We start from the raw sequence: 12,620 nt of genomic DNA, 5'->3' as shown, positions 1-12,620 counted from the left end.
AACTCAGGATCAGTAATGTAATGTATGTACACAGTGACTGCACGAGCAGAATAGTGAGTGCAGCTCTGGAGTATAATACAGGAGGTAACTCAGGATCAGTATTGTAATGTATGTACACAGTGACTGCACCAGCAGAATAGTGAGTGCAGCTCTGGAGTATAATACAGGATGTAACTCAGGATCAGTAATGTAATGTATGTACACAGTGACTGCACCAGCAGAATAGTGAGTGCAGCTCTGGAGTATAATACAGGATGTAACTCAGGATCAGTAATGTAATGTATGTACACAGTGACTGCACCAGCAGAACAGTGAGTGCAGCTCTGGAGTATAATACAGGATGTAACTCAGGATCAGTAATGTAATGTATGTACACAGTGACTGCACCAGCAGAATAGTGAGTGCAGCTCTGGGGTATAATACAGGAGGTAACTCAGGATCAGTAATGTAATGTATGTACACAGTGACTGCACCAACGGAATAGTGAGTGCAGCTCTGGGGAATAATACAGGAGGTAACTCAGGATCAGTAATGTAATGTATGTACACAGTGACTGCACCAGCAGAATAGTGAGTGCAGCTCTGGAGTATAATACAGGATGTAACTCAGGATCAGTAATGTAATGTATGCACACAGTGACTGCACCAGCAGAATAGTGAGTGCAGCTCTGGAGTATAATACAGGGTGTAACTCAGGATCAGTAATGTAATGTATGTACACAGTGACTGCACCAGCAGAATAGTGAGTGCAGCTCTGGAGTATAATACAGGATGTAACTCAGGATCAGTAATGTAATGTATGTACACAGTGACTGCACCAGCAGAATAGTGAGTGCAGCTCTGTAGTATAATACAGGATGTAACTCAGGATCAGTAATGTATGTACACAGTGACTGCACCAGCAGAATAGTGCATGCAGCTCTGGAGTATAATACAGGATGTAACTCAGGATCAGTAATGTAATGTAATGTATGTACACAGTGACTGCACGAGCAGAATAGTGAGTGCAGCTCTGGAGTATAATACAGGATGTAACTCAGGATCAGTAATGTAATGTATGTACACAGTGACTGCGCCAGCAGAATAGTGAGTGCAGCTCTGGAGTATAATACAGGATGTAACTCAGGATCAGTAATGTAATGTATGTACACAGTGACTGCACGAGCAGAATAGTGAGTGCAGCTCTGGAGTATAATACAGGAGGTAACTCAGGATCAGTAATGTAATGTATGTACACAGTGACTGCACCAGCAGAATAGTGAGTGCAGCTCTGGAGTATAATACAGGATGTAACTCAGGATCAGTAATGTAATGTATGTACACAGTGACTGCACCAGCAGAATAGTGAGTGCAGCTCTGGAGTATAATACAGGATGTAACTCAGGATCAGTAATGTAATGTATGTACACAGTGACTGCACCAGCAGAATAGTGAGTGCAGCTCTGGAGTATAATACAGGATGTAACTCAGGATCAGTAATGTAATGTATGTACACAGTGACTGCACCAGCAGAATAGTGAGTGCAGCTCTGGGGTATAATACAGGAGGTAACTCAGGATCAGTAATGTAATGTATGTACACAGTGACTGCACCAACAGAATAGTGAGTGCAGCTCTGGGGAATAATACAGGAGGTAACTCAGGATCAGTAATGTAATGTATGTACACAGTGACTGCACCAGCAGAATAGTGAGTGCAGCTCTGGAGTATAATACAGGATGTAACTCAGGATCAGTTATGTAATGTATGCACACAGTGACTGCACCAGCAGAATAGTGAGTGCAGCTCTGGAGTATAATACAGGGTGTAACTCAGGATCAGTAATGTAATGTATGTACACAGTGACTGCACCAGCAGAATAGTGAGTGCAGCTCTGGAGTATAATACAGGATGTAACTCAGGATCACTAATGTAATGTATGTACACAGTGACTGCACCAGCAGAATAGTGAGTGCAGCTCTGGAGTATAATACAGGATGTAACTCAGGATCAGTAATGTATGTACACAGTGACTGCACCAGCAGAATAGTGCATGCAGCTCTGGAGTATAATACAGGATATAACTCAGGATCAGTAATGTAATGTATGTACACAGTGACTGCACCAGCATAAAAGTGAGTGCAGCTCTGGAGTATAATACAGGATGTAACTCAGGATCAGTAATGTAATGTATGTACACAGTGACTGCACCAGCAGAATAGTGAGTGCAGCTCTGGAGTATAATACAGGATGTAACTCAGGATCAGTTATGTAACGTATGCACACAGTGACTGCACCAGCAGAATAGTGAGTGCAGCTCTGGAGTATAATACAGGGTGTAACTCAGGATCAGTAATGTAATGTATGTACACAGTGACTGCACCAGCAGAATAGTGAGTGCAGCTCTGGAGTATAATACAGGATGTAACTCAGGATCAGTAATGTAATGTATGTACACAGTGACTGCACCAGCAGAATAGTGAGTGCAGCTCTGGAGTATAATAAAGGAGGATAATGAATTCTGCATATTATGATGTGCCTTTCCTAGTGCTGTCTGACATTGTACATGAGACGAACGAACGCACCCTGTGCCACCAATATGTCACGATCCCACCACTAACACGGGTTTGTCAGCGGACGGAGGGATGCGACGCACTGCCGGCACACGGCTATCACAGGCACAGTGGGGGCTTATCTTAGTTATCCCGCCACTGGTACCATGTGACAAAAATACAGCAAGCTAATCTTGCGCTAACAATTTGCCGCAGGGGGATATTTTGGATGCCCCACCACTGCTAACAACTTTCCAAGAACTGCGGGGATTTATGTATATCCCACTTTCTCAGTTCCACGTTGGAACTCGCAGCTCTCCGGCGCCCCCCTTACCCTCAGGTCAGTCAGGGAACTGCACCTAGGATAATTAGTCGCCGGATGGGCTGCTTGTTGTGCACGGGCAATTAGACTACTGCAGTAAGGGAATTATCAATGCTCCGGCCGCGGCCACTCATCCAGCAATATAAGACCCTTCCGGACTGCCAACTAGCCTAACCAACCGAACTCACCACGCTGCCACCAGCTCCTGGTTTCTCCACTTAAGTTATAGACTTAATGGAGGGGTTCGAAGCCAACCCAAACAGTAGCGTAATTATCTAAAAAAGGCGCATAGTTCGTTTCTTAGGCTAGCTTCACACTAGCGCATTTTACATGCAGCGCACGGCGCCGCTAAGGCCCGCCCCCTGCCCGCCCCGTCCGGTCATCTCCTCCTACTATCGCACACGGCCGCATGCGATCTGCGCATCCTATTTTTAGCATAGGGTGCGCAGACCGTGCGCTAGTAGGATTTTTTGCGTGCGCTGTGCACTTTTGAAAGTGCGCCGAACGCACCATGTTGCATTTTGGCGCGCTCGGCACACCTTCAAAAGTGCGCAGCGCACGCAAAAATCCTACTAGCGCATGGTCTGCGCACCCTATGCTAAAGATAGGGTGCGCAGATCGCATGCGGCCATGTGCAATAGTAGGAGGAGATGACCGGACGGGGCGGGCAGGGAGCGGGCAGGGGGCGGGGCTTAGCGGCGCCGTGCGCTGCATGTAAAATGCGTTAGTGTGAAGCTAGCCTTAGAGCACGGAGGCAGACTGATAATTTTATCATTTCTTCCTAAAATGTGGGCAGTGATTACACAGATAAAAGTTGTTATAAAGTAGAGACATTAAATATGTACAATGCGAATATTAAAACAACAAGGATTAAATCGAAGAGTAACACTTACATGTGCTTAGTTGGTATTAGGCAGACCATGTGGCTGGGGGATGGGCCACTTAGCCAGACATCCCAAGACATCTGCACGTCTTGTCAGCATCAAACTCCAGCTTCAACTGAAGCACTGTAAGGGAGGGGTACCTTATAGCCTAGGGTCGGTTACATCACGAAAGGGGCAGTCTGCAGAAGTTCAGCCCCCATTTCTCCAAGTTGCCAATTAACTAAAAAACTTATGATAACCATATCTTAACGAGGGAAGCTTGTATCAACACACTGAGGGCCTCATTGGTTGTAGTTTATCGAATACAATAAAACAACATCACACATGCCATAATTAAGACACTCCATTTGGGAGCAATCCATATCTCAGTTTCTGGAGGGATCAGAGCCGTGAAAATTAGAAGTTAGACAAGCTGGTTTCCTGCCATTCGCAGAAATGTGATTATTATATCTCTGTGGTGTATGATTTTTGCAATATGACTTGTTTTAATACTTCCCATATACTTGCATCCAGCCTCGTGGCCAGAACAAAGGAATCTTTTCCCTTAACTAATTAACATTCTTTTCTGTGGAGAGGAGCAGGAAGTGTCCTAGTACCAATGTGGACACAGAGCTGTTAAGGAGGGGGGATGCTGCAAGCTGTGTGACAAGATTTTCTCCTAGAATGGAGGACTCTGGAAGGTTCCAACAGAATCATGCCTTACAGACATTTTACATTACAGTACAGTTTAAACAATTTCTGATATCAATAAATTAAAGTCTATGAATTATTCACCATTTATGGAATCGTATAACTTTCTCAGGCCTGAATGATGGAAATGATGAAAACATTGTTTCCAATACCGGTCACTCGTGGTTATCCGCTTTCCGTGGTTCCAGGCTTTATAGTGTGTACTCGCTGGATAACCTTACTATTAATGAATCAGTGATGTGTCAGTCATAGAGCCCGGGGCACAATCTCAGGATCCGGGGGAAGACCTGTACCTTGCCCCACTTAGATCTGCTGTGGATGTCCCTTGTGGCTTTACCATTATAGGTCACAGTAGGACATGGGCTTTCCAATATGAGAAGACCCAACGCCAGGGAGAAGATTGGATAAAGTTCTGTTCCAATCTCATTATCCAAAATTCCGAACTTTCTAAGCCAAAACCTTTTTTCTTCCTGTTACTTTAGAGATTTAATGAGCTCAGGAGATTCAGCTCGGCGGTGGAGCTCCGAGCCGGGAGCTTTCTGGAGACCATCAGTGAAGGATTCTTGATGTTCACCGGTCGTCTCAACCTGCGATCCTCTATTGTGAATAATTCAGAGCCTGGAAAGTAAAGCTCAGTACAAACGTACCGCCATCCCGTGCGTCACCGCCGTCTCTATACCGGCTACACCAGGTCTCTGCTCCCCGCACATCTCAGATCACAATCCTTCACACATTATTATTACTTTTTTTGCTGCTTAAGGGTGCAAAGCACCCAAAAATCTATAGAAAAGAAACTCCAGCTACTTAACCCTTCATATGCCCGGTCCCTGTACACCCATTTTTGCGCTTATTAAATCTACTTTTAGCCAACGTGAAATTCATGGGAATTTTTTTTTTTTCCACCCCAGCAGGAAATTCATAAGAACTTATCACTAACAACTCGGAACTACTGGAGTGTAAAGATATTCTCACCTAATTAGACGGTTCCTGAAATGTGCGCCACGAGGAATTCGCTGTATGGAGATTTTCCAGAAAGGGGAAAAATCTCAAGGAAGATTCCTTTAATGGAAATGTGAAGACGATGTAACCTAGATCTGTAGATTCTGCAGTTTGAGGTCTCAGAACTACAATTCTTTTTAGTAGTGTGATTAAAAAAAATTAACAAAATTTTTTTAAATATTTTTTTTCATTTCCAATCCCCTTGATGACATTCTAGATGAATGAAGAATTGGCATCCATACGAAATGTCTAAGCCTGACTATGGAAAGGTGCTGGTAGGAGCACAGCTACAGGAAAATGTAATTTTTTTTAAGTCCCACCCTTAGGACCGCCTTAAAAAATGGAAACGCCCATATATGGGAGGGTACTAAGAAACCCCACCCCTTTTCAAATTGTGAAATGTTCAAATTTTCGAGAATGTTGATATTTATCTGCACAGACACAGTAAATGCACTCCGTCCCTAGTGTATGAACGGTCGAAAGGACCTTCTGCCATGTAAAATATTAGTTTCAAGCTAGTACAACTGATTTAAAGTGGATTTTTTTCCATCTTCACCTATGAATATTATTGGATAGAGCTCGCAAAAATAAGCAATTTTGCAGTTTACAGTTTACTACATTTTTCAGCCGTTGTTGAGATATTAACATTTTTCTTTTAGATTACAGCTCGTTGCCTAGGAGACCGACCACCGCTGCTTTAAAGCTTGGAAGCACTTCCCTGAAGCTGGATGGTATTAGGAAATAACAGCGATCCTGGCAATGCTTACAAGCTAAGAAAAAGAGCTTGTAACCACTGAACATGTTTGACCACCGTTGTTACATTAAAAAAAAATTGGTCGGTCTCCTAGACAACGAGCTGAGAAGAAAAGTATTAATATCTTAAAAATGGCTGCCAATTTTAACAAACAATAAATTGCAAAAGTGCTTGTTTTGACAAGCTCTATTTGACAATATCCATCATCTGTAAAGATGGGAAGAATGATGAATCCCTTTAAATCTTCAGAAATGTGGAGTAATTTTTTTTTACATTTGATTGACATTTCATAAGTAATTACATAAATTACTACACATTGAAGATAGTTAATGGGTATAAAGGACCACATGTTTTTAGACATTTTTATATATAAGGCAGTCCAAACAAAACAGTCAAAACAGTTCCAAGACATCTGGTTTTAGAAGACTCAACTCTTTAAGAGTTTTGCCCGTGAGACCCCACGATCCGGGGGGGTCATTAATGGATCTGAATCCTAACACTAACATAGAAGTAATAGATCTCAAGAATAAAACCATCTAATGTAAACCCATACGGCCAAATGAGACCCAACGACAGTTCTTCTCTGAGGGATTTCCCTACATTCTTCCTTGGAGAATTCCTCCAGTTCTGGGAGGTTCCTGATTGTCTTGCTTCCTCTGCTATTTTGAGGACTAGCCACAGATTTTCAATGATGTTCAGATCAGGGGACTATGAGGGCCATTGTAAAACCTTCATCTTGTTCCTTTTGAGGTCGTCTATTGTGGATTGTGATGTGTGTTTAGGATCATTATCCATTTGTAGAAGCCATCCTCTTCCTCTTTTCACCTTCAGCTTTTTACACATTTACAGATGGTGTTATGTTTGCATCAAAAATGTGTTGAAATTTCATTGAATCCATTTTTCCCTCTACCCGAGAAATTTTTCTCATGTCATTAGCTGCAACACAACCCCAAAGCATGATTGATCCACCCCCATGCTTAATGGTTGGCCAGCTGTTCTTTTCCTGAAATTCTGGGCCCTCTTTTCTCCACACACACCTTTGATCATTGTGGCCAAAGAGTTCTATTTTATCATCATCGTCCCACAGGACTTGCTTCCAAAATGCAACAGGCTTGTTTTCATGTTCTTTTTCATACTTCTGATGCTGAATTTTATGGTGAGGACGCAGGAGAGGTTTTCTTCTGATGATTCTCCCATTAAAGGGAATCTGTCACCTATTTTTTGGCATATAAGATGCGGCCACCGCCATCAGGGGCTTATCTACAGCATTCTGTAATGCTATAGATAAGCCCCCGATGTAACCTGAAAGATAAGAAAAACATGTTATATTATACTCAGCCGGGGGTTCTGTCTGGTCCAGGTCCGATGGGTGTTGCGGTCCGGGTCCGGCCCCTCCCATTTTCTAGTGATGACATCCTCTTCTTTGCTTCCCGTCAAGGCTCCTGCACAGGCGTACTGCTCTGCCCTGTTGAGAGCAGAGCAGAGTACTGCAGTGCGCAGGCGCCGGACCTCTCTGACCTTTCCCAGTGCCTGCGCAATGCAGTACTCTGCTCTGCTCTCAACAGAGCTGAGCAGTAAGCCTGCTCTGAAGCTGAAACGGGAAGCAAAGAAGAGGACGTCATCCAGCGTCGGACTGGCCCACCAGAGAACCGGTGGATTCTCCGGTGGGCCCTGGCATCTGGTGGGCCCTGGCACCTGCTGGCATACAGGGCCAGCAGTTGCCTAGGGCCCCCGCTGCTCCAGGGGCCCCCAGCCAGTGGTGTGTCGCACACCATGCAGCTGCTATGGGGGCCCCTGCCAGCGGAGCAGCAGCGGGTGTCAGGAGGCAGGAGCCCCTGTCCCCGCTGCTAAAGAGAAATGAATATTCACTGCGAAGCAGGTCTCCACCCCCAGAGGCCCCGCCCCCAGCCCAGTAAGCCGCTCTGCAGACTACAGCTGTAAATCAGGGCCGGCGCCGCCCTCAGTCCTCTCTGCTCCTGGCTCACAGCCAGTGCGCGATGACGTCACTACATCGCGCACCCGCTGTGTGTCTGGCAGAGGGGGCAGCTCCTGACACTGAGGCCGGGATCAGCGTGGGAGCGAGGAGGAGAGGTGAGTATTGTGTTTTGTTTTGTTTTTTATATCTCTCTCGCTCTCCCTATCTGTCTCTCTCTCTCTATCTATCTCTCTATATATCTCTCTCTCTCTATCTCTCTTATCTATCTTTCTATCTCTATCTATTATCTATATCTATCTATCTTTCTATCTCTATCTATTATCTATATCTATCTATCTCTATATCTATCTCTATCTATCGCTCTATCTTTATATCTATCTTTCTATCTCTACATCTATCTCTATATCTATCTATCTATCTCTATATCTATCTATCTTACTCTATCTATCTCTATATCTATTATCTCTATATTTATTATCTATCTATCTTTATCTATATATATCTCTATCTAATATCTATATCTATCTATCTATCTATCTATCTCTATACCTATCTATCTATTTATCTATCCGGTATCTAACTCTATATCTTTTCTCTGTATCTATCTATCTCTATATCTATATCTCTCGCTATCTATCGCTCTATCTCTATATCGATCTCTATATCTATCTTTATATCTATATATCTATCTCTATCTATCTCTATATATCTATTTCTCTCTATATCTATCTCTATATCTCTCTCTATAGCTATCTATCTATATATCTCTATCTATCTATATATCTCTATCTCTATATCTATCTCTCTGTATATCTATCGCTCTATCTCTATATCTATCTATCTCTATCTATTTATCTCTATATCTTTTCTCTGTCTCTATCTCTCTCTATATCTATATCTATCTATCTCTATATATATCTATTATCTCTATATCTATATCTATTTCTCTCTATATCTCTCTCTATATCTATCTATCTATTTATCTCTATCTCTATATCTATCTCTCTGTATATCTATCTATCTTGCTATCTCTATATCTATCTCTGTATCTATCTTTCTCTATCTATTTATCTCTATCTATTATCTATATCTATCTCTATCTATCTATCGCTCTATCTCTATATCTATCTTTCTATCTCTACATCTATCTCTATATCTATGTCTATATCTATCTATTATGTCTATCTATCTAGCTATCTCTATTATCTATATCTACCTATCTCTATATCTTTCTATCTTACTCTATCTCTATATCTATCTGTTATCTCTATATTTATTATCTATCTTTATCTATCTATCTCTATCCATTATCTATATCTATCTCTATATCTATTTATCGATCTCTGTATCTATCTCTCTCTATATCTATCTCTCTCTATCTACCGCTCTCTCTATCTCTATCTATCTTTATATCTATATCTATCTATCTCTATATCTATCTATTATCTCTATATCTATCTACCTATCTATCTCTATATCTATCTCTATATCTATATCTGTTTCTCTCTATATCTATCTCTATATCTCTCTCTATAGCTATCTATATATTATCTCTATATCTATCTATCTATCTATCTATCTATCTCTATATCTATCTATCTCTATATCTATCTATCTCTATATCTATCTTTCTATCTAACACTATATCTCTATATCTATCTCTATATCTCATTATCTATCTCTATTTCTATCTCTCTCTCTTTATCTATCTATCTATTGATCTATCCATCTATCTCTATATCTATCTCTATATCTATCTATTATATCTATCTATTATCTCTATTATATATATCTATCCATCTATCTATCTAGCTATCTCTATCTATCTCTATATCTCTCTCTATATCTATCTATCTATCTTTCTAACTCTATATCTATCTATCTCTATACATATCTCTATATCTAGCTATTATCTCTATATCTATCTCTATATCCATTATTCCCTATGAGGGGGGCAGTATTATACCCTATGAGGAGGCAGCATTATACCCTATGAGGGGGTGCATTATTCCCTATGAGGGGGGCAGTATTATACCCTATGTTGGGGGCAGTATTATATTCTATGAGATGGCTGCATTATATTCTATGAGATGGCTGCATTATACTATGTGAGGGGGCTGCTTTATATTCTATGAGGGGGCTACCCCAACTCCTGCTACATAATTAAGACATGTACAACCTTATATTATACCCGGATATTAGCGTGTTTTACCGCATAATTGGTGGTCTGGTATTTAACTCTATGCAGCTACATAGTGGGCCCCAAGAATGATTTTCTCTGGTGGGCCCAAGGTGTTCCAGTCCGACGCTGACGTCATCGCTAGAAGATGGGAGACGCCGGACCGCGACATCCATCGAACCCGGACCGGACCACCCTCTCCGGTGAGTATAATATAACTCGTTTTTCTTATCTTTCAGGTTACATCGGGGGCTTATCTACAGCATTACAGAATGCTGTACATAAGCCCCTGAAGGCGGTGGCCGCATTTTATATGCCAAAAAGTAGGTGACAGACTCCCTTTAAGACCATATTAATGCAGATGTCTGAACAGTAGACCAATGCACCACAACTCCAGAGTCTGCTAAATCTTTCTGATGTTTTTTTGCAGTCAAGCGAGAATTCTGATTTGACTTTCTAGCAATCCTACGGGCAGCTCTCACTGAAATTTTGCTTGGTCTTCCAGACCTTATATTGACCTCCACTGTTCCTGTTAACTGTCATTTCTTAATTACATTTTGAACTGAGGAAACGGCAACTTAAAAACGCTTTGCTATCTTCTTACAGCCTTCTCCTGCTTTGTGGGCCTCCACCATTATCATTTTCAGAGTGCTAGGCAGCTTCTTAGAAGAACCCATGGTTGCTGTTTTTTGGCACAAGGTTAGAGGAGTCTGGGTTTTTATAACAGTCAGAAATTTGCATCACCTGGCCTTTCCTAATGATGACAGTGAACAAGCCATAACCCTAACAGGCTAATTAAGGTGTGAAACCTTGGTCAAAGTTATCTGAGCACACAAATCTCCAAGGGTGCAAAAACTTTTGCATTGGCCCATTTTCTTTTTTCTAATTTTTAAAATGAAAAAAAAAATGACAACATACCGTATATATTTGCGTAAAATACAAAGTAAATGTGTCATCTTTAACTTTAGTCCTTTAAGAGATAATTTTTTACATAGTTACATAGGTTGAAAAAAACACCTCGGTCCATCAAGTTAAACATTTCTCCGCCAATAAATCATTTTGTCAATAAATTAACTATCACCCATAATGTTATGTGTGCTGAGGGTACAGCCCTTGTATAATAGCTGTTATAGTGTCGGCCATTACTACCTCTTGTGGTCGACATTCCACATTCTGACTGCTCTAACTGTAAAGAACCCTTTCCTGTCTAGCTGTCAAAATCACCTTTATTCCACCCACAATCAATGCCCCCTGGTCCTTGATATTACTGAGCAGTAAGAGCTGTATTGGTTAAAATAATGAAAGTCTGAAGAAAAAAAAAGCAAAATTAAACTGAATAATTGAAAATCAAGACTTACCCGTCATGGCATGCGGGATGACAGTGATCAGCAAGCGTTGGTTTCTCATCTTAATGCCGATATCTGGGTCTTGCATCGCCACAATCAGGCGCTCCATCTAATGTCAGACAGAAGGAACGGAATTAAAGGAGATGATGTTAAAATAGAACATTGTCATTTCTATAGATGAAGCAAAAATCTTTACTCTGAGATGGGGTTTATCCTATGTACAAGAATATAACTACTATAATACTGCCCCTATGTACAAGAATATAACTACTATAATACTGCCCCCTATGTACAAGAATATAACTACTATAATACTGCCCCTATGTACAAGAATATAACTACTATAATACTGCTCCTATGTACAAGAATATAACTACTATAATACTGCCCCTATGTACAAGAATATAACTACTATAATACTGCTCCTATGTACAAGAATATAACTACTATAATACTGCCCCTATGTACAAGAATATAACTACTATAATACTGCCCCTATGTACAAGAATATAACTACTATAATACTGCCCCTATGTACAAGAATATAACTACTATAATACTGCTCCTATGTACAAGAATATAACTACTATAATACTGCTCCTATGTACAAGAATATAACTACTGTAATACTGCCCCTATGTACAAGAATATAACTACTATAATTCTGCTCCTATGTACAAGAATATAACTACTATAATACTGCTCCTATGTACAAGAATATAACTACTATAATACTGCCCCTATGTACAAGAATATAACTACTATAATACTGCCCCTATGTACAAGAATATAACTACTATAATACTGCCCCTATGTACAAGAATATAACTACTATAATACTGCTCCTATGTACAAGAATATAACTACTATAATACTGCCACTATGTACAAGAATATAACTACTATAATACTGCCTCTATGTACAAGAATATAGCTACTATAATACTGCTCCTATGTACAAGAATATAACTACTATAATACT

General features: G+C 40.8%; 1 protein-coding gene across 1 annotated transcript in view; it reads right to left on the bottom strand.

Moving 5' to 3' along the window:
- RGS11 (regulator of G protein signaling 11) overlaps positions 1-12,620 on the bottom strand; it is a 104,367-nt gene that overhangs the window by 65,036 nt on the left and 26,711 nt on the right. The window contains exon 3 of the mRNA XM_073558537.1: positions 11,652-11,748. Coding sequence (XP_073414638.1) covers positions 11,652-11,748 — 97 coding nt within the window. The remainder of the gene's footprint in view (positions 1-11,651; positions 11,749-12,620) is intronic.

Source organism: Dendrobates tinctorius, unplaced genomic scaffold (genome assembly GCF_039654945.1).
Source record: "Dendrobates tinctorius isolate UK_male_01 unplaced genomic scaffold, ASM3965494v1 ptg000257l, whole genome shotgun sequence".
NCBI lineage: Eukaryota > Metazoa > Chordata > Amphibia > Anura > Dendrobatidae > Dendrobates > Dendrobates tinctorius.
Note: the sequence above shows the minus strand (reverse complement) of the source record. Positions and strands in the feature narration are given on the sequence as shown.